Below are 23,951 nucleotides of genomic sequence, written 5' to 3'. Positions count from 1 at the left end.
ATTATCTTGAGTTAAAGCAAATTTTAATGCGCCGAGGGTTTTAAAGAGGCAAAACTAATATATATATATATATATATATATATATATATATTCAAACGAGTCACTCATCAATTCATACTCTGAACCTTAAAGAAAAAGACATTCGTTAATTTACACATTGACTTACAAATAAAGTAAATATTCAAGAAAGGGACACACGTTAATTTACACCGCCTATTTCCGCTTTTATTAATGAATATAAAGTGACCGTCTTTCCGGAGAAATTCGCGTTTTCTTCTCCTAATTGTTTATTTGTTTATTTTGCAGTTTTCTGGTTTGGACAGAGAAAAACGCCACAGAACATTTGGCGAGTGAAAGTGTTGTTGTAGCACAAATTAATTTTCTTGAGAGAAAAAAATATTTATTCCAATTAACATTCTTATGCAGTGTTTCATTCACTCAGTTTTATGTAGAAAAAAAAAAAAAAGAAAAAGATTATCCACGAGGAAAATCGAAACATTAAAGTAAAAACAATTAAAAAAGGTAAGACAAGTGAAAATGGCATATTTTTTGTCAATTATCTTAAAAAAAAAAAAAATAATAAATAAAATGAAACAATTAAAACTAAACTTGTAAGCATCTGGCGACATAAATTATTTCAAATAAAATACTGCTTGGAAATTAACCCAAAATAGTTTATTTCATTTTACCTACTCGTTTGTAATCTAGTTGCGTTTTTTATGTTTAATATGCATCATAAACCATCAATATCGATTCTAAGCATGGTACCCAATTGTTTTCGTTATAAACCTATTCCTAATCCATTGACTAAAGATGGCTATTCTGCTCAGACTCGATATTACGTCAACTTTATATTGATTTTTAACGTAAATAGATCACAAATGAGTAGGACTAACCCAAGTATATATTTCTTTTAATTTCTCAAATGTATTTTCTTGAAAAGAATTTATGTCGTCAATAGTAACGTTTACCACTTTCTTTTCATTAATAACAGTCCGTTTCTACCGTAATGATTCCTGCCATTGTTTATGCTTGGTTTAGTAGCACAAATGCAAATGCACCATAACATGCGACTTTTCATTATAAAGTTTATTTTTATCCAGAAAGACGGCATATCTTTTAGTAGTTTGGTTAAATAGAACGTTTGTTTGGTAGTGACTTCCTGTTTTGAAATCTGAAATTGACAAGTGGTGTTTATCAAAGAACAGAACAGTCCTTTATCATTTTAGACGAAATTTTTAATTTAAAGATTTTCAGCTTTGGACCTTTTTTTTTTTTTTTTTTTTTTTTTTTTTAAATGTGGTCGTTAAAATCGATTTTTTAAATGTATCGTTTTAAGCAGAAAATTGTAATATATCCAAAAATTACGAAAATTCATTGAGTAGAACAACTGCTATTGTGTTTTTAGTTAAAAAAAAAAAAAAAAAAAAGTATCGCTATAGATAACAAATGTTGCAACCATGACACAAGTAATCTAAAATAGTCTTTTCGGAGTTATGTCCCCTGTATTCAGCTTACTACTGTCTATTTCATAATAAAAAAAATAAAATGCGATGTTACCCAATTTTCCGTAAAAATTACTTTTAACTAGAAATAAATTTCTTCTCGATGATTTTTTGTAATATTTGGATATATATATACTCGGGTTTTTTTATATTCAAAAGTAATGGACTAATGAATTCAACGAGGTTGTTAGATAGTGCTCAATAAAAAGAGCTGATAATACTTGTTTATTGTTATATAAACATGCTCACATCCCGCTGCTACAAATAGCCACTTGTTTCAATCAAACAACAGATATCATCAGGCAGCGACCTGACTATTCAAAAGTTCAATGAATAATGGATTTTTATTTTAGGTAGGAACTCTTTAGAAGTTGGAGTTAAAAAACTTAAAACACAGGACTTTAATTAAATAAAAAAGTAAAAAGGGAGAGGCAATTTAAATAAAGTTAAAAGATTACAATGGGGGGGAGAGTGATTGAGAAGAGAAAAAAAAGGAATAGAGACAGAAATAGAGAAAGAAAATAGAGAGAAAACAAAATAGAGAGAAAAAGAAGAGAGAATATATATATATATATATATATATATATATATGATATGGAGAAGAAAAGAAAAAAGATATAAATGGTTATAATAAAGAGAATAAGAACTAGAAGGAAAAGGAAAGAATAATGAGATCTAGTTAAATAGAGAAAGAGAGAAAGTAAGAATTTGACAGTATATAGAAAAAGAAAAAGAAAAAGATCTGCGTGTCAACCAATTTATGAACAATTATACAATTCAGTAATGAAACATATTATTACAAATACAAACAGAAGATACAATCCAAGCGTCAGAAATGAACGTGTCAAAAAAGGCAGTGAATGTATTCAGCTAGCATATTTATCATCTTACATACGTCCACGAGTAAAATCAACGCAATTCAAACATACGTCTACCATTAATTAGGCCCTTTATGCTAAGTGATATAAGTTTAAAGTTTTCGCGTTTTTATTAGATAAATATATGAATAAAAGAAGAAAATAATGATAAAACAATATTAAAATTATTATTAATAACAATAAACATAATATTAATGATAATAATAATAATAATAATAATAAAAACAGAATAAAATTAATATTTATTATCTTTTTAATATAACATATTTAGCCATAAGAGGGGATTAAATAAATTAAATAGGTCCAATAATTATAAATAAAAAACTACTAATATTTATGTATATAAAAAGAATACAATACAAATATATATATATATACACACACACACATATATATATCCAAATATACACACACATACACACACACATATATATATATATATATATATATATATATACATATACATATACATGCACATAAGTAAAGGTGTAACTATACTATTAAGTTGGAAGTTTAAGCTATTTAAGTACAGATGTAAAGTCATATTAAATCACAAAATAATACATTCAAGACCAGATTACTAATAACACAGATACAAGTACACTTACCTATAAATATATAAATATATTCAGGCAAAAGAAGTAATTAAATCAACGAAATACTCAAAAATAGCGACGCACAGGTAGATAGTACCCAAATTAAAAATAATAAGATACATATGTATATACTCACAGAGAACCAACCGACATACAAATAAGCATATATATATATATATATATATGATCTTATGTATACACATACATACAAAAAAAAAAAAAAAAAAAAAAAAAAAAAAAAAAAACAACGCACACACACATATATATACTCACACATAAATATGTATAATTTACATAAATTATATATATATAGAAATACATAAGAATACAAATAATTTGGCAAGACTACAGATAGATGCATACACACATAGAAACATACAAATGGATTGAATAAACATGGGAGGGTATACCAAATAATATAGAAATATATAGATCTAAGTACACACGGTCATAAAATAAATACATAGACACATACATATACACATAGACACACAGGTATATAAGATAGGAGAAGTAAAGAATGAAATCAGGAGAGGAGAAAGTATATTAATAGTATTTTAATAAATTATAGAAATCAGTGACAATTTTTAATTTATTTAAATTTTATATCTAAACTAAATTACTTAAAAGATGGGTTTTATAATGTTTGCAATTAATTGAATTTTCGTGCTTCTTATTTAATAATTTATCTCTTTCTCTAAAAGTAAGTATAAATAATTTCTCATAAAGACATAGGTAGCAAGGCGAGTTTAAAGATGAACATGTTTTCGCTTTCTTTAAAATTTTCCAATTTACTATTGGGGAGTAACCTTGCTCTACTATATATATATATATTATTCCTTCATTGGAATTCATTTTTGAGATGAGCATTATATATTAATTTATTTTTATTTCGGACTATTATTCTCATCTTTATTAGTTGTTGTTTTTTTTATCTTTTATTGGTTTTGTTTATTCACAACGTTTCGGCCAACTATTCCTCTGGCCTTCGTCAGGTGGTAACCGTGACGGATAGGAACTTTGAATCTCCTAACTGCATTCTCAGCCATCACTGTCATCCGTAGTTGTTGTCGCCTCACCACATTTTGGCCAATTAACCTCTGGCATGCTTTGGATGGGATTGAAACCGCTATCTTCAGACAATGTTCATCTGGAACTGTAGAGATTCAACGTCTCTATCAACTGTGCCACGGGCCCCGAATGGCGATCAAGGTTGGATTCTTTGATCTTATAAATCCACGTTTATTTATCTGATCTTCTATAGTCTGGTCCGTACCGATTGGTGTATATATATATATATATATATATATATATATATATATATATATATATTATTCCTTAATTGGAATTCATTTTTGAGATGAGCATTATATATTAATTTTTATTTCGGACTATTATTCTCTATTCTCATCTTTATTAGTTGTTTTTTATCTTTTATTGGTTTTGCTTATTCACAACGTTTCGGCCAACGATTCCTCTGGCCTTCGTCAGGTGGTAACCGCGACGGATAGGAACTTTGAATCTCCTAACTGCATTCTCAGCCATTACTGTCATCCGTAGTTGTTGTCGTCTCACCACATTTTGGCCAATTAACCTCTGGCACGCTTTGGCAGACAACTAATAAAGATGAGAATAATAGTCCGAAATAAAAATAAATTAATATATTTGGATATATTACTATTTTCGGCATGGCAGTTAAGTAATATTGTTTTTGCTTAAAACAACATATTTAAAAAGATCGATCTGTCGACTCTATCTTAACAAGCACCAAAAATAAAAAAAACAAAACATTCATTAACAACCGTAAAAAGCAAATAAAAAATATATATATATATATATAAAAAAAAATGACTACTTATGTAGAATATGAACCGTGCTAATGATATTATTTAGAAACCTGTTCTTAATATGGGGGCAAAACCCCCTCCCCTTAAAAAAAAACTATTCTGTACTTTCACCTAACAATTTAATAAACAAAATAGACCGTAAAAATTGAATTTAACTTGAAAATTGCATCTAATAAATAGCACGGTTCATATTTTGCATAAGTAACAAAAGATGATTTTTTAAAACAAATTATGAAAAACATATGGTGCTCTTCTAAAGAATTTAAACCAAAATAACTTTTGCCAAACTAAACCTAAAAATTTGGTTAGAGTTAGTTTTCTTACGTATTTATAATTAAAAAAAATGTTGAAAACAAATTATGGTAATCTTGACTAATTGTTTACTTACTTCAGCAAAAACAAAAGTTCATTGCAAAGTTGTTAAGAAGCGGAAACATGGTACCAGAGTTGAAAATTTAAAAAAATAATTGGAACACTTGCTTTATTCTGTGGATTTTTGTCAGTATTCCTCCATCCCGAGTTTTTCACCAATAATTACCATTGTGCGTCGATGGTATCCATTATTGCAACCACAGCAACTCATTCAACTTTAACTTCCAGCCCTGTATTGGTAGAAATCATCACCTTGATCATCTCCTAGTGGACAGATCTTTGCATTCCAGAGAAAGAGGTAATTTTCTGGACAAACGTTATTCAACACAGTAACGTAGATCAAACTCTTGATTTAACTTGTGTTTCTATCATTAAAAAGTCACAGAAAGAGCTTGTAAGTGCAAGCAATCTTGTTCCTTCCAGAAACTGAACCATTTCAACAAATAAGCCGATGGGATTGTGTGGTGGATCTCATATCTCTGAAGTCATGTCGCCTACTCTACATATCCAATGCACTCTCCCGTCGGAAATTCCTAATTGATTGTTTATGTAAGTGTGATTCCTTCTACACAATATGACAACACAGCAGCTGACTCCTTTTCACTGCAGACTGCGAACGGCAGTTTAGTCCGTATGTACGGCACCTTATCCCTAATGCTGGATCTTGGACTTCACCAACAGTTCTCTTGGATCTTCATTATTGCTGATGTAAAAATGCCTATACTTGGCAGAGATTTCCTTTCTCATTTCAAACTCTCCATTGATTTGACAAACCATTGCTGACACAAGGACATCTCTTTCTGCCCATTGCGGAATGCTTTCATGATACACCAAGCATCCACACAGCAACTCCATCCAATGAAGTTTTTGTTAGTCCGTTTAAATAGTTTCTTTATCTCAGCCAGCCATTTTCTCACATACAAAAATATTAAACACCATGTTCGCCATCATGTCACAACTCATATTATTTGGTGGTGCATGTCAAACCGCAGCGTTGTGTCCAGAAAAGCTGGCTCTGACCAACTTGGAATTTCAGCACATGATGGCTCTATTAGCCCTTACATTCCCGCTTCACATTGTACCCAAAAAATTGGAAGAAGATTAGAGACCATATGGTGATTACCATGCTTTCAATGTAGCTACTGTTCGCGACAGGTATCTGATTTCACATTTGCATGACTTTTCTTCTTGTCAGCTTCATCTTTTCTTGGATTGATTTAATCCATGTCTCCAACCAATCTTTCACCAATGAAAACATTTCTAAGATTGCAACTTATATTCCCTTTGGTCTGTACAAGTTTTTTGGGCTGTGTAATGCTGCCCAGATCTTCCAAATATTCATTGATGAGGTCCTTTGAATGCAACAACATTTGGTTCATGTGACTGATGTTTACAGTCCTTCAAATTAAAAATTAATGGTGTAAAGTGTGAATTCATTGTCGACTCTCTAAATTTACTTGGGCACCAAATCTGGACTTACGCCCTTACCTTCAAAAGTTCAAGCCATCTAGGATTTTCTTGTATCTTCCTCTTTGCAGCAACTATGATGTTATATTGAACTCATACACTATTATCACTGTTTTATTCCTAAATGTTTGCATCACCTGTTGAAGCTTACGGACTCACTTTGTACATGAAAGAAAACCTTGTCTCTCACGGATGAAGCCATGGCAGCTTTTTTCATGCTTCCATGCTACACCAGCTAAATAGTTTTTGAAATTTCTCTTCACCTATGTAGCGATGTTTTCACTGAGGACCAATCCATACCTGCCACAACCTTCCGCTATTCAGCACGTCTGAAACTTGCAATGTCATGAATACTGTATACCCCACCTTGCACAGCTACTTCTAAGCCTTATCGTCTGCCTGACCACCTTCAATCTGCAAAGTTTTTTTCATCTATATTGACTTGTTATGCAGACTTTTCCTACCTCTTTATGCTAGACCATACTTAGTGTTGGAGCGCTCCAATAAATAAACAAGACTAGGTAGTGTTGACCAGTTTTTCTGATCCAGAACTTATCGCACCCAATCCTGAATCTGAATCTGCTCCTTCACTCGAATCTACTTCTGTCATTTAGTTGTCGTCCTGTATATGCAATATGCAAATATGCAGACTTTGACACTACCTAATTTTTTTACTTTTCTTTATGAAAAATCCATATTAACTGTTTACTTTTTTTTTTTTTTTTTTTTTTTTTTTTTTTTTTTTTTTTAGCCTTCGACCATCTGGATGGGGAATATTGTAGGAAACAGATTCACAAAATTTTGGTATCAGCAGAAGCTTGCACATATAAACACAATCTGTTAGCAATTTCCAGTTAAATAATAACCATATGGTGAGTTGTTGCACTAAGTTAGTTACATATTTAGCTGCTAATACTTTAGTATTATTACATTTGTTATATATTACATATGTTACATTTATTACATTTTACATGTTACATATTATTACATGTTACACATTTATTATATACGTTAGATTTATTACGTATTATTACATTTTACATGTTACACATTTATTACATTTTATGTGTTACGTATTATTACATGTTATTACATTTGTTATAAATTTAGCTGCTAATATTTGGTAATACATATTTAGCCGCTAATATTTTGGTGGTGCGACGAACTTCCATTTGCCTAACACATTAAAAAAAACGATCTCTTTGAAAACATGGGGTTTAAGCTGTGGCTATTCTAATTGATGCTTTAATCATCTTGCCACTGTTGTTGCCAAATGCCTTCTCCTAGATCAATGGGTCGTAATTGTACAAGCTGAGGGAATTAACAATTACATCAGGTTTGACATTTGAACGTTTACAAACTGTACAGTTCAGTCATAAATAAAGTGTATTGTCATATTTTCACTGTTTTGGCTATAACATAAATAACATAATAATAATTATAATCAAAATGTAATGATCGTTTTGGCTATAACATAAATAACATAATAATAATTATAATCAAAATGTAATGATCGTTTTGGCTATAACATAAATAACATAATAATAATTGTAATCAAAATGTAATGATCGTTGCTTCTAAATCTCATTTGTCCCTTCATCTTGTTGCACTACAAATTAAATTATTTACATTTATTTTTTTCCAAACTAATGAATATGAAAACCTATGCAATCTATTATGGTCATTGCCACCAATTATGTTAATATTCGTTTAATCAAGTTGAGGAAAAATTTAAACTGTTGAATAGCAAGTTATGCTTCAGTAAACCCCTTTATTAAATTTATTAAATGTTCTTTACACATCATGGATGAAACTTTTGATAAAGTTGGTAATTTATTTAATTAATCATTTAAGGACATATTTGTACAAAAATAATATTTATTTAAAAAAACAATGAAAATAATAATAAAATTATTTGCAATATTGACAAAAAAAATAATAATAAAAACAATAAAATTATCTATTATATTTATTTGTAATATATAAGTAAATAATTATAAATATTCAATTTAAAATCAATACTGAAGCAAAATAAGTTTGAACTGTTACTAGCGGTGATAAACATTTAGTCACCCAGTTGTTTAACTTTTTGATCTTCATAACTGAAGAGTACAATAAATTATGCTTCAAGATTACCCCCCCCCCCTTGGTAGACTTGCACTAAAAAATTAGCCGCATCTCTTATAGCTCCACGAAGTCGCGTTAGTTTCAACGTCCTAAATTCTTGTATGAAAAAATGAACTTAGTAAAATGGAGTTATTTCCCTTATATCAAGAATGAATTATGCTCATGATAACATAACAATTGTCTTCCCTGACTAATCTAACAAGCAGCAAAAAGAAAGATTCATAGATGCTGGAAAGCCTTCTACTCTGATAGTTTCGTTCTGCAAACTACTAGTTTGGAATTTCCTACATTCCTGTTTCCCTGAGTGTACTAACATGCAGAAATTTAAATACAATATGAATAGACATTTCACTGCTCAATTTCCTAATAGTACCTGTTATAGTTTAATATATATTCGTTAATTAACAATTTCATTTAATTTTTATAGTTGTTCAATTAATCTAGTATGAAGGCAAAAGTTCAAATGAGTTCTCTTTCTTTCTAGCCATGGGTCAAATAGCAACAATACATGTGGCGATATTTCCTATTGTTTACAAAGAACTATTACACTTTTTTGATTCCGTCCTTTTTTATTACATTGACTCCTAATAAATAGATACGATATAAAAGTAGGGCTTCAAGCAAGATTCAGAGAGAGAAAGTGGTACCCAATTCTTCATTCAGGTTGCCACCTTATAAATCTGACCCCTATCACAGTATCATATTGAATTAAAATTTCTGCATGTTAGTACAGTCAAGGAAGTAGGAAACAGAGGGAATTCCAAAGTCTAGTAATCTGCAGTAAGAGTAAAAGACTTTCTGACATCAGATACCTTAACAGTGAAGGGGTGGGATTTTGCTGCTTGTCAGGTTAGTTGGAATATAGGTGCATAAGTGCTATGAGTTCATCACCATTGAAGTACTTATAAAACAGGCATGTGGGATGCAAAATTGTGTCGGTGGGACAGAGGTTGGAACTTTGATGATAATGCAGAACCTTTTAAGTTGAGATTTTTTAGACCTTGTCTAAGAGGAATAGACTGGTGGTACATGCATCAACCCAGATGTGTCAACAATAATCTATACATGATGAATAGTCGGGTAGTAGTGATATAGGATACTCTAAGGTGTAAGTAATTTTCTTTGCAGCAGCCTTGGCAATGCCCCCATGTCTGTTATTATAGAGTGTGCCATGATCTCAGTGATGTTAAATTTTATTTTTGTATAATTGACTGCAAACTTTTTAATAGATACTTGCACCTAACGAACTGCATTGTGGGATTATTATTTTCATTGTTGTAACTGTTTGCTACTTCTACTTTTAACATCGTAACAGATATCCACAGATCAATACTACAGCTCTTCTACTATTTTGAAAAGGCAGATGTGACAAGATATCTCATGTTACATAAACAGTTGTTTCAATCAGAAAGATGCAAAACATACTTTTATACTTCGGAACTTTTTAGATAAGGATTGATCATTTAGATGAGAATAGTAGTCTTAAACTACTATTCTCATTTTAGTTATTTTTCATAATGTTTCAACCTATATCACTTTCTACCTACTCCAGATGAATCTTTGCACTTGGGAATCTTCTTCTAGTTGAACTCTAAAACTGATACGGAATTTTGAACTGAACCCTTTATTTAATACATAGGAATTCTTGTTCCCTCAGCCATGAACATGAAGTCTAAATTATAAATTATTCTTAGTTCTTATTGCTTGTAGTAGGAAATTGAACCTTTTACATCCATAAGACAGTCACTTAAAACTGATTATTAATAAACACCTTTATCCATTGTCATGTATTCAGATGTATTAAATAACATTTTCAGTTGAAAATTATGTCTAGATTTCTGAATTCAACATGTAAAGATTTCAGTTAAAAAAAATGCATCTATGTAAGGTCACAACTCATATCAACAGAAACGTGAAAATAAAACCAGATGAGAAAGTTTATTTACGAAAATAATTTCTTTTTATTCAGAGATCTTCACAACACATCACCCACTTTGAAAACAACTTTCTGATTGACAAATGTTCATGCAAAAATATTATTGACAAATGTTCATGCAAAAATATTATTGACAAATGTTCATGCAAAAATATTATTGACAAATGTTCATGCAAAAATATTATTGACAAATGTTCATGCAAAAATATTATTGACAAATGTTCATGCAAAAATGTTATTGACAAATGTTCATGCAAAAATATTATTGACAAATGTTCATGCAAAAATATTATTGACAAATGTTCATGCAAAAATATTATTGACAAATGTTCATGCAAAAATATTATTGACAAATGTTCATGCAAAAATATTATTGACAAATGTTCATGCAAAAATGTTATTGACAAATGTTCATGCAAAAATGTTATTGACAAATGTTCATGCAAAAATGTTATTGACAAATGTTCATGCAAAAATGTTATTGACAAATGTTCATGCAAAAATGTTATTGACAAATGTTCATGCAAAAATATTATTGACAAATGTTCATGCAAAAATATTATTGACAAATGTTCATGCAAAAATAAACTACTTGATATTTTCAACTACTCTGCTATTTCATGTAATTTCAATTAACAATTAACAAAAGCAAGTTGAAGTTGGGCAATCTGAGCATTCAGCATCATTTAAATCTGCATGACCATGTTTAAATTCAGCATACCACCTCTTAACCATTGTTTCCAATGAATGCAAGTCCAATTACCACATTCCTTTCCTTGAACATTATTTTTCCCCTCAGAAAGCAAATTAAGATTGTTTTTAAAATCGACAACATTAGCTGTATTTAAATAACTGTAATTTATAAACTAATAATTTAGTTTTGATGTGTGCCATTTGGATATTAGTTTATATAAAACTCAATGTCTGTATGTATGTATGTATGTATGTGTGTGCTTGCATGCTCTCTTAAGAAAGAAAGGTTAGAGAACCTACATAAAATTTAAAAGTGTAATTTTATGTAAAACTAGCAGGGATACCCGGCATTGCTTGGGCCATATATATAAAAAAGAAAATGAAGTTGTGTTTGAACACACCTGCTATATCACTTTTATCCTAGGCAATTCCAACAAAATATCTTAATATTACTGTTTCCAGGCAACGCGGCCTTTTAACATACTTGCTTTATCAAAGACACGACCTCCAATAACACTACATTGGTTTTTTTGTATAAAATTGTATAACAAAACATGACATTTTATTGTAAATACCATTCTTCTTCTTCAAAAAAAATATATATATAGAAAAAGGGTTCTTCTGCAGCTCAGGACCATGAGATGTATGTGTGTATTTTAGTTTCAAGAATGGCCAATAGAGGTCATTTCTCAGTCAAAGTACAGAACCAATAACTCATACTTTTCAAAAAGTTCATGTGAACTTTTCTCCAATTTTTATACAATCTTACTGTATTATACAATCTTATTATAAAAAACAAACAAATAATTCTAAAAACAATTTGTTTCATGTTTTTAACATATTTATGTTTTATTTTCCGTTATTGAGTCTCATTGAAAAGAAATCATATTAAAACATTAAAATTATATTTTGGTACATTTTTATACTTCAAAATTATATTTGGTACTTATGCATCGTTTGAATCAGATGTAACTTAGCGTTCGGTTCTGCTTTCCCTGGAATATGATGTCAACAGCTTGGGTTTAGCTGCTGTCTGACATAACATGGCGATCAGCCAATCACAACACTGCGCGCTGAGTTTCAACTCGAGCAACAAATGAGAATTTGGATACCAATTTTAAAAAAAAAATCCACCATTTCTTACATGCAAGCCAGTGCATCCTAGCAATAATAGGGTTAGGGTTACCAACGGCTATGACTGGAGATATGGTAATGTTAAATGTCGACGGTGGACAGGAATCCAGACTGGGACTTTATTCGTAAAATCATGACTGAAAATCGTGTGCATTATCAAACTGATATACCTGTGAACGTTCGAGATGTCAACAGATAAAAAAAACTCTAGCACAAATGTGGGCTGGGAGCGATCCATTTGTCTCTATATTAACTCACATCGCCAAAAGCTACCTGGTTGGTGAAGAGCTTTCTTACATGTTCGCTACCTCTTTTCCGTCCACTTTGCCATCATCTGATGCCATTCAAAAATCTGAGGAAATCTGCTACTTGTACACTTTTGCTTCCATGCTGAAATAATGTAATTTTGAAAGCCATTCTTAACATGGGAAGGGTGTTTTGTAACTATTCTGTACTTCCACCTAACAATTTAATAAAAAAAGAATATCATGAAACTTGAATATTACCTAAAAAAACTATTTAAAAATAGTATGATGTCAAAAGTGCATAAGCACCGGAAAATTTCCTGGCATTTGAAAAAAAAGATTCCAACTATTCCCAGTCAATCGGCAAAAAAACAATCCTAATCCACCCACTTTTGTTGTTATTTATTTGACAAAAAAAAACACTTGCTAACATTTATTTGAAAAAAAAAAAATTATGTAAAAATTATTTATTTGACAAAAAAACTTTTCTTAACACAGTAATTATGGTAGATTTTTCTTTTTTTTTCTGTTTCCACATTTAAATTTTTGCTACTTTTCTTCTATGAAATGTTATGAGTTCATTGGCGATGCTCGGCATAATCTGGCTGTTGATATCATGTTCCAGAGAAAGCCGAGCGAATGTTGTTACGTTTAGTTCAAAGGATGCATAAGTACAAAAAAAAAAAAAAATATGGCATCTGTTTTCAAACAAAAATCTGAACTATTAGCTTAAAGGGAAATAATTCATAGTTTAATATGAGACTTCCGGTTTTAAATGCCACTATTGTCAGATATTAATAATTGAAAAAAGTTAAATCAAATATAAATTGAATCAAAAATAAACTAAATAAACTTTAAATAATATTTGTAAAATAGTACAATTAAAACGATTCTATTACAGCAAATAATAAGATAAAGCTAATTATCAAAATAGATTTTCTTTAATGTAATATGCAAATGAGGTTACTTATTAAGTGCAGATTTCGTTTGTACTCACAGATCTCCTTTGCAAGAAATAGCCTAAAGTGAATTTATATATTTCTTTGAACAGGAGAGTTGTACACAGACACACACACTCATGAATGCTACTACTTTATATATATAAATTTACATTTAAGTATTTCTAAATTTCTAAACAGTCTGAGGGCATAACTCCCTTAAAACTTCAAATATATCCTATTTTTATGAAATTTAAATGATGCATAAAATTTTCCAGAAAAACAGTAGTGTGCCTACATTTAAGTAACCTATAGGGACAGAACTCTTTTAAAACTTTAAAATATGTATGAGATACCTTCAATAAGTTTCCAGACATTTTTTGTATGGGCACTTTTATTGATAGTAAATGCATGAAACTCTAGTCCCCCTTCAAAGTAATCTCCTCCGACTGCAGTGCACTTGTTGTACCATTCCAACAACTTCTGGAAGGCTCCATGGAAGTCATTGTGTGTGAGCGTGTCAATGACCTTTGTCGCAGCCTCTTTCATCTCCTCACTCAATTGTCTCATAACGACAGCCTCTAAGGTTTTCCTTGAGCTTAAGCAATAACCTAAAGTCACTTAAAGCAGTCTGGACTGCTGGATATGAATTGATCAGCTCGACCATCTCCTCTTATGTCTTTCTGATCTTCTCTGCGTACCCTTAGGACAGACTCTACATCTTCAGTTCCTCACGAATAATTGTGTGTACAGTTCTCACACTGACATCAAACCATGCACATATTGCCTCTATAAATGTATGATGGTCCTTAATCAGGAAATTCTTTATTTGGCCAATCAACTCTGGTGTTCTGATTTCCTTACTCCTCCCACACCTCTCATTATCCTTCACAGACTCCCTGACTTTCTCAAATTTTTTATCCCACTCAAAAAATGATGCTTGATTCATGTAAGATGGTCCAAAAACAGTCTAAAACATTCCATACGTTTCTGTGGCATTTTTTTTTTTTTAAGTTTAAAACAGAATTTTTTTGCATATCATTCTTCTGAAATGTCCTCATGTCCAGATTGCATTTTTGAAATTCAATAGCTGTGACAATCAGGCTTTAATTGAGTGTATTTCATGTCCTGCTGTAGTTGTTCATTTGAACCTGAAATCATAAAAATTGGCCAATCATCTCATAAGATGTATAGCAATAACATACTGAATTTTTAAGTCTATGATAATTTTAAATGCTTATACAAAACAAGTCTGGGAACTTATAAAAGGCCTCTTGTATATCCGATTTTAATGAAATTTAAACCATATGTATAAGTTTCCTAAACAGCTGCATCTAAATCTTACAAAGCAGCTGGGATAATATTTTACTTTAAAATCTGCTTTATTCAATCTGTATTTAAATAATACAGATGCTGACTGAATAAATCTATCTATATAATACTAAAAGTCTATGGGTCTTGTATGTTTGCAATCAGATTTCCGGTTTTCAACATCCGGTTGCGCATGCGTAAATAGCAACGTCTTCAATCCGTTATTCCAATTCCGGAATTTTTATATCGCTTTTAATACAAACAATTTCATTTAATTTGATCAAATAGTTTTTTGTTTTTTTTCAACACTCCTACTCCCTCTGTTTTCGTTACGTACGCGAGAAATCTTTAATTCATGTCATTATAAATAAATAATTTTATAAAATCAACCGTAGTTTTTTTTTTTTTTTTTAACGGCTAAAAACATTCAACTTCGTGAAGTCTGTCGCAGTTTCAAAGAAAACACCTCTCACTTTCACTCTCATAGATTTCAACACTCCTACTCCCTCTGTTTTCGTTACGTACGCGAGAAATAGTTACGTGTATGTGTGAGAGAGAGAAAAAGGTAACCGATGTAAAACTGGATAGAGTTATCCCCCTTAACTAATGCAGACCTTTTTACTAGAGGGCGTTATTACAAAAATATTTCTTTTTCTTCTTCCCATGTTTTTTAAAGTCGTCTGCTTACATTTCCAAACGGAAAGCTGAATCGGTAAATGCACACATTTCTATTACATTAAATAGTGTTTTCCTTTACACAATGGGTACTGAATGTTTGCTTAAATTAAATGAAAAAAGTTACATTTTATTTTCATTTTCTATTTAAAAAGCCATTATTAACATGTGGAGAGTGTTTTTTTTATTATTCTGTACTTTCAACTAACAATTTCATTTAAAAGATGATATATCAAAATTTGAATTTAACTATAATAAGGATTATGATACCTGTTCAGTGCATAAGTATGACCAACCACTTATAATTCAGTGACTGTAATTTAAAAAAAAATAACAATTATAATAAACAGAACGACTCATAGAAATCTATCTATATTCTTTTTTCATTTTAATATACTTTCATAGAAATGCTTCTGTTATGTAAAAAAAAACTATTTTCTTTATGCCACAAGTGTCACGCTCATACATGAATTCCATAGCTAATATAACGTACTGACCCAACGGGTTACGGGTGGTCTAGTATATCTTAAAAATGTCCAATTTCATTTTCGTGATTTTTTTTTTAACATATTGACATAATTTTTTTATTTTTCAGGTTTTAATGCCAGCAAAAATTAAAATATGGAGATACACAATTGAAAGGCATGAAATGATATCCAGATTCTGTTTTTGTACAACACATTAAAACCATTTGTATTTTTGAGACTCAACATATTTTAACATTATATGAAGCTAGCAAAAATACCCGTCTCAATACAGATACAAGTCAGTCTGCAAAATATGTAAATCCAATTAAGAACATCAAAAATCAAAACATTTGTAGAAATACAACTTACAGAACTAAATTTATGAGTTTACAAAAAGTTTTAATTTGAAGATTATGTCAAGATTAATATTAAAACTTGCGCAAATTTGAAGAATTTTAATTATGTGTAAAGTATATCTATGATTTAAATCACAAAAACAAGTCAAACAATTTTAAATGGAATGTTTCATGCTCTCTCAGGATTTATATGAAGAAAGCAGATAAATATTCACCTCTAAGACAATCGTTCTGATCAAATTTCAAGTTCGTTAGTCTAATAAACTAAAAGGAGTTAATGGACTGACAGACAATTTTTCTCTTTTATACATTATTTAACATACATAGTCTTCCTATCAAAGTTGTGACTTGACCTTTTGGCTAAGAGTAAAGTGTAATGTCTGTTCTGAGACTACACTTTATTTCTTTTGTTCTCGGTCAGTGAAAAATAAATCCTTCTAGACTAAGCAATTTTATATTTTTGTTCCAATCCAGAGTGCCCCTTTTGGAGGGTTGGATTTTTTCTGCATTGCAGACTGAGCTTCAAACTTTGACCTCGTGGGGAATTAAATAAATAGAAAAATACATTGCCTTTTATAAATTATAGCCATAATTCTCAAGAATCATGGCTGCACTGAAAAAAAAGAAGAGGATGAATACTGCAATGAGTAACAGCTGTAAAATGCCACAAAGTTCAAATCGTGATGCTAGTGAAGCCTCCACAGCACTAAAGAAACCGTTTTATTGTGAAATGTGCAAGTGTAACTTTTCAGACAATTCCAATCTTGAATATCACTTGAGTATACACAAGAGTGAAAAACCATTCCACTGCGAAACTTGTAAGTTATTGTTTCCTGAAGTTTCGGAGCTGCGCATGCACATGCAGTCACACTCTGGTAAGACACCTTTTCATTGTGCGATTTGTGGTCTAAAATTTGCTAACAATTCACATTTAGTCCAGCACATGGACAGGCATATTAAAAGACCGTCTGCAATTGCTTTTGAACCAGCCTTTTTTTTGGATCCTCAGTTTCAAGAAGCTAGCAACCAGAAAAACTTTCAATGTGATATCTGCAACTTGAACTTTATCAACTACACATCTCTCAAAGAACATGCGCAAATCCACACTGGTGAAAGATCTAATATCAATGATGAAGGAAAAGCAAAGTTTTCATTAAATAGTTTTAACCCAAACAAACAAGGTCAATTAAAAACCATGAAGAAATACTACATATGCAATTTTTGTGGGATGCAATTTTTTCAGAAAGCAAATTTTTCAGCACACATTAGAGTTCACACAGGAGAAAAACCATTTAAATGTCAAATTTGCAGTTTAAAATTTTCACATAGTTCGCAGTTAACCAAACATGTAGAATGTCACATTGAATCAAAACGTTTTAATTGTGAACTTTGTGGTTCCAGATTTTCTAAAGATTTGTACTTGATAAGACACATTCAGGCAGATCATGGCGGGAAACCTTTCACTTGTGAAGCTTGTGGTTCTAAATTCACATGCAAATCAAATTTACAAATGCATATAGAAACGCACAATAACTGCAATTAGAATTTTAAATTGATCTGGTTGAAGTTTCTGAAATAGCAGATGAATGTTTGGCATGGATGCAAATATAAATTATTTCTTGGACCACATATAAATTATTTCATTAGTCTTTATATGAGTAGAATTATTACTGGGGAGCTGAAATATTCCCCAACAAAATAAACATATCATCTCATGAATCAGTTTTTTTTTTCTTAGTAAAAAATAAGAGTATATTCTTTTGTTTCAGGAATAACTCTAACATTTAATATTTCCTTTTGTTTAGAATTAGATCCCATTGTTCACACAATGTAATATATCGACATATCAATATTTATTATTGTTAAGATTCACTTTTCGTAAGAATCCCAAACCCAAATTTTATAGAAATTGACTTCTAAACTGACCTCTTTGACCAGATTTTTATTTATTCATCTTTCCCCTGGGTTCATTTTTATTGCTTCCTGCTATGTTTTCTTTGAAATTCCCCTGTGAACTGGATCTGGTATCTAAACTGTTCTGTCCAGAAAACAGCAATTCTTCCCTCTTTGTCAGGAACATAAATCATGGAATGTGAGGATTAAAGGATTAAGTTACCAATTAAGTTTTACCAATCGTTTGATGAGAAAAATTTTTTTAGGGTTAGTTGTAGGTTAGAAGGTGAACTTTTCCATAAATGCTTAGTGAATGAAATAAGCTGAAATTTACATTTACCTTAATGCATGATAGTTTAGTGTCTTTTCCATGTTGTATTGTCAAGTATTTGCAACCAAAACCTAAAAAGTATCTTTATAATTAAATGCATTTGTAGATTTACAGACCATAAATTTATGTTGTTGCCTAAAATAATAAAACGTGTACTACTACTTTAAAGTTGTCATTATTTAAAATTCTGTGTACATCGCTATTTGCTTCTCATGTTTTTGTGCATTCTTTTGTTCTCTTTATTTTTTCACTCGTCAAGCAACAAAATGTTCATTATAGATATAGTGCGTAAAATACCCTTTTTTTCACCTTTGCTTTTTCTTCTTCATTGTTGACTGTTGTGTATGTGTGTGTTTGATCTTTTTGTCACTGTCACAGTTTAATTTTTGCTGCAATATTAATTCTGATCTTTCCATGGCATGATATGACTATTGACTGTCTCATCTGTGGAGAAATAAAACTTTTACCTTGAAAGAAAGGAAACTAGAAATGATGAGTCTTTTACAGTTTATTTGAAGAGAAGTAATTTACACATGAAAGAGAAACCTGAAAGAGATTAAAAATGTACTTTTAATTAATTATCTGAACTAGGGATAAATTGATGAACATAATGAATAAACATCTTGGGGCTATATTTCACTCTTGGTGATTATCAAAGTTTTCTTTTCAGTAATTACATAATTTTTGGCGATCTGCCCAGTGTACATTCCATAAACAACTGGCTTTCAAGCCTTTGCTTTTCTGTCAACTTGACAAATGTAACGTCATTACCGATGTTGACTCCTATTCTTTTTGTATTTGGCCTATTTAATCCTGTTTTTCAGGTTTTTAACTTCACAAGTCAAGTTTTGATTTCGCCTGTTTTCATGTCCCCATTGTGTGACTTAGATTTATACTAGCTTATGTAATCGCTATCCAACATAGACCCATCCATGATGTAACACTACTTTAAAAATTAAATGATAAAGTGAACTTAAAGTTTTCTGATCCAAAAGATTTATTTTCATAATATAGCCGGTAAGTTTTTTTTCATGTTTTTTTTTTCCCAAATGTTACAATATTTAAGTTATTTTGCATGATAGAAACATTCTTTTTTACATTCAGTAAAGTGGATGCAATAACAAATGTCACTTCTTGTAGGGAATTTAATTTGAAATTGATATTTTTTACATTCTTTTAAATTTAATTTGAAATTGATATTATTTTCATTACAGAATATAGTTTTTTTGTTTATATTTGTAGAATGAAGTATTAGAGATCTTTGTCCAGAATTTCCTTTTTAAGATTCTGTTGAATTTACAACCCACTAGAATCAGAAAGTGTTTCTAATTTGCCTTCACTTGAACAAAATTAATATTTCCAAATACCAATAGAAAATTGTCTTGCATTAGGCATTTAAAATAGTCCAGAAAATTGCTTCAATTGTCACCTTCTTCAACAATGTGCTATAAATAATCTATAACATCTATATATATATAAAAGCAAATATGTATGTATGTGTGTTCGCTTTTCTGTATGTCTACAAAAGGCTTTTTTCAGAGAAGAGGTCGGTCGGTTCACAACTTTTTAAAACTTTTTATATCACATATAAATCGTAATATCTCAGAGTTAACAACAGAGCTTGTCTGTCTATTTAATTTGCTCGATTTCGGGAAGATAAATATTCAACATTTGTCGCTCGCTGCATGTGGGTTAGTCTTTTTCCTATAACATCTTGGGAAAATAAAAATAAAAAAAAGTGTTCCCCAGTAAATGAAATACTATCCCGCAGTCAAACTTGACCTCATTAACTCATTAAAACAGGCACCTGCCAAATCCAAGTAATTAAATAAATTCAAATGTGTTTCCGTTAGTATCTCGCGGTGGGGCAATGGTTAACATCGCATGTTTTTTTTTTTTTTCACACTTTAATTTACAACTTTGCCTCAAGGGTTCGGGTTCGATCCTCATACTTACTTTTTCTTTTTAACCCCCCGGAGTTTCCACACACACCTCCAAACACCCGGGCAACGCCGGGTCCCCACGCTAGTCTATACTATAAATCTCACCTGTCTATTTAAATGTATGTATCACAAAAACTTTCGACAAAGGCGATGGATTTTCATGAGATGAGTATCATTTTGAGGCTCGACCGTTCGGACGACAAATATCGAAAAATTGGCCAAAAACATTAATTCCTTCACCCTCAACTCGCCAGTTTTCTATAGGGAGGGTCGGTTTTTTCACCAATATTTTCAAAAGTCATCCCCTCTTTTCGATTGTCTAGCCTTAATTTAAACTTGTGTCACTTCCGGTTTGGTGATGAGCGCAATAGCTAATGCATCAGATTTTTTCACTTTCTTTTCCTCCTTTGCCGTACGGGTTTGAGCCTACCTGCATACTACCACCTTTTTTTTCAAGCACACACCTACAAACACCTGGGCAAAGCCAGGCACCCAGGCTAGTCTATTATATAAAAGCGGAACTGTGTGTGTGTGCACTTTTTTTGTGTCCGGCAAAGGCTTTTTTGGAGGGGCGCACAAGGGGGCTACCACATCTTACAACTTTTTATATCTTCTCTAGATTATAATATCTACGATTTACAAAAGAGGTCGTCTCTATCTTTTATTTGAGCAACTTTTATTTTATAAAATTCCCGCTATTTTGCCTTCTCATATGTTTGTTCATGTGTTTTGTATAAAAAAGCGAAACTAATGAAAGCGAAGGCAGTTTTCTGGCTTCATGCTGGAGATGTTCAGAAAGCAATTAGCTTTGATCACTGTGGGGAAAACTCTTCATATTAGACAAATACTATTCATTTGGACACTTGGGAGCTGGGAATGACCTTGTGATGAAGAAAATAAATACCATGAGAGAAAGCTGAAAACTTAATTGGCCCTGGACACTTTCATATCTTTGCCGAGTCCTGACTTAATTATCAGTGAGTCAACAGCTTTTGATTGACATTGCTAAATTTAAACGCTTTTCACTGCCTTTGTCGTCATAGCGCAGCGTTAAGATCTCAGGTTTTCCACCTTTGTGTCAAGGGTTCGAACCTGTCTGCCTACTAACACATTTTACATCTCCAAACACCCTGGGCAATGCCAGGCACCCCGCTAGTCTATAATATAAAAGCGAAAATGTGTGTGTATTTTTTTGTGTATGTCTGGCAAAGGCTTTAGAAGGGAGGAGGGGGCTCAGAGCGATTACTCTTTCTTAAAACCTTTTATATGGTACCTAGATTATAATATCTACGATTTATATAAAGGGGGTGGTGTGTATCTTTTATTTTACATATGTTATATAAGCGAAACTGAACCCGTAGCAAAATAAATTTCTCTGGCACTCGTGCTCTGGATGTCCAGAGAGCAACGAGGTTTGATCAATGCCTTCAAAATCCATCATATCAGACAATTGCTATTCATTTCGACACTCCCCTATTTATGTAGGAAACACAAACACTGGCTTGCAGCCAAAGTTAAGTTTCCCCATATGGCATGATGTTTGACCTCATTAAATTCACGCACCTGTCATTTAACTTTTTAATCGTTTAATTAAAACGCTTTTCATTCCTCTCCCTTCGTGGCCTAGCAGGTTAGATGCCAGTTTTTTCCCCCTTTCTTTTCCACCTTCACATCTAGGCTTTGGGTTCAAGCCTACCTTCCTACCAAAACTTTTTTTCTTTTACACTTCCAAAACACCCGGGCAACGTTGGGCACCTCCGATAATATCTATATATATAAAAGTAAAAATGTGTTTGTGTGTGTGCATTTTTTCTGTATGTCCGGCAAAGGCTTTTTTCCGACTGCTTTTCAGCTTACTCGCTCATTCTTATAACTTTTTATATGCTACCAAGATGATAATATCTAACACGCTCATTCTTATAACTTTTTGCTACGAAACGATGTTGAAAAATCTTTTATTTCAGCCACTTTTCTCTTACAAAATTTGCGCTGTGAATTTGTTTTCTCTGCTGCTGTTGCTATGCCAAGGTTTTTAAACATTTATTTTTGATTCTCTAAAGTCCATGCCTTCGTGGTGTCATGCTATGTCATCAGACTATTAACCTCAAGACTTCGGGTTCGAGCCTACCTCCCTCTCAAAACTTTTTTGCTGTTTTTTTTTTGTTGTTTTTGTTCATTTTCTTAATATTCAAACAATTATTACTTTTAGTTTACATCTACACCCCCGAACACACATATCTATGATTTTAATATTGAAACGGGGTTATTTATGCCATTTTTCGCGTTCGCTGTTTTTTTTTGTTTTTATTTTTCAGATTTTTTTAAGAAGTTTTAACATTGTTCATTTTTTTTTTCCATCACATTCGCGTTTTCTTTTTTTGTTTTTCTGATTTTAAGAAATTTTAACTTCGATTGTTTGCATCACGTTCGTTTTTTTTTGTTTTTTTTCTGATTATTGTTTTTTTTTATAATATTTAAACAGGTTTAATTCTTTGCTTATTCTTTTGTTTTAGTTTACCCATTCCAACACACGCATGTCTAAACACCCCCATTAGTCATTTTGAAAACATAAAAACGTTTATTATCTTTTTTTGGGGGGGTGGGGCTTACATTTTCATGTTTTTTATCTGTTTTTAAGTAGGATCACCATATCTTTTATTTTTGAAATTATGGGAGTATCGATGTTACCCATGATGGAGTTAACATATAATAATGAAAAAGTGTTCAATATCCTTAGTATGGTAGGTGTGTCGAAATAGAACTTCATGTGGATCCGGGCAACTCTGGGTATCCCTGCTAGTCTATTATATAATGGGTAATTGTCTATTTAGTTGTGTCCAGCCAAAAGGTAGAAACTACACAAGACACACCCACAAACCTGATATATTCTTTTTCGTCATTGTTTCAAACAGAATATTGACACATTTTATTTTTTTTAAATATTTTTTTTGTGGGCCAAAAGTGGTCAAGAGGTGGGGAATATTAAATTTCTTTTTTATCAATCTTTGGTGTGAAACGCTAAAATATGCTGTCTTGATTTTTAGGCTAGGATCAAAGTATAGTATCTGTTCTGACCTTGATCAAAGGAGGTGAAACCCTTCTCAACTGGAGAGAGAGAGAGGTATTACATACAATTTTGTCCATGCTTGCCCGGACAACATCAGGTAGCTATGCCATAAATAATAAAATAATTAAAAACTTATTTTATTAAAAATAAAATCATAAAATTTTAACAGC

General features: G+C 31.3%; 1 protein-coding gene across 2 annotated transcripts; it reads left to right on the top strand.

Moving 5' to 3' along the window:
• The first annotated feature begins 202 nt into the window (after positions 1-202).
• LOC145242464 (uncharacterized) lies at positions 203-23,951 on the top strand. 2 transcript variants are annotated; one of them, XM_080105520.1, is made up of 3 exons: positions 203-522; positions 7,417-7,537; positions 16,320-23,951. In XM_080105520.1, the coding sequence occupies exon 3, from the start codon at positions 17,152-17,154 to the stop codon at positions 18,088-18,090; it is 939 nt and encodes a 312-aa protein (XP_079961646.1). In that variant the 5' UTR covers positions 203-522; positions 7,417-7,537; positions 16,320-17,151; the 3' UTR covers positions 18,091-23,951. The 2 variants fall into 2 exon arrangements, with proteins under 2 accessions (XP_079961646.1, XP_079961647.1); XM_080105521.1 differs by lacking the exon at positions 7,417-7,537.

This window comes from Euprymna scolopes, chromosome 21, assembly GCF_053919585.1.
Source record: "Euprymna scolopes isolate OS-2025 chromosome 21, ASM5391958v1, whole genome shotgun sequence".
In the NCBI taxonomy this organism is placed as follows: Eukaryota; Metazoa; Mollusca; class Cephalopoda; order Sepiida; family Sepiolidae; genus Euprymna; species Euprymna scolopes.
This window is presented reverse-complemented; position numbering and strand designations above follow the sequence as displayed.

Bases quoted from the DNA above. Each gene is read 5' to 3' on its own strand.
- LOC145242464 (XM_080105521.1), top strand. From the start codon at position 17,152: ATGGCTGCACTGAAAAAAAAGAAGAGGATGAATACTGCAATGAGTAAC.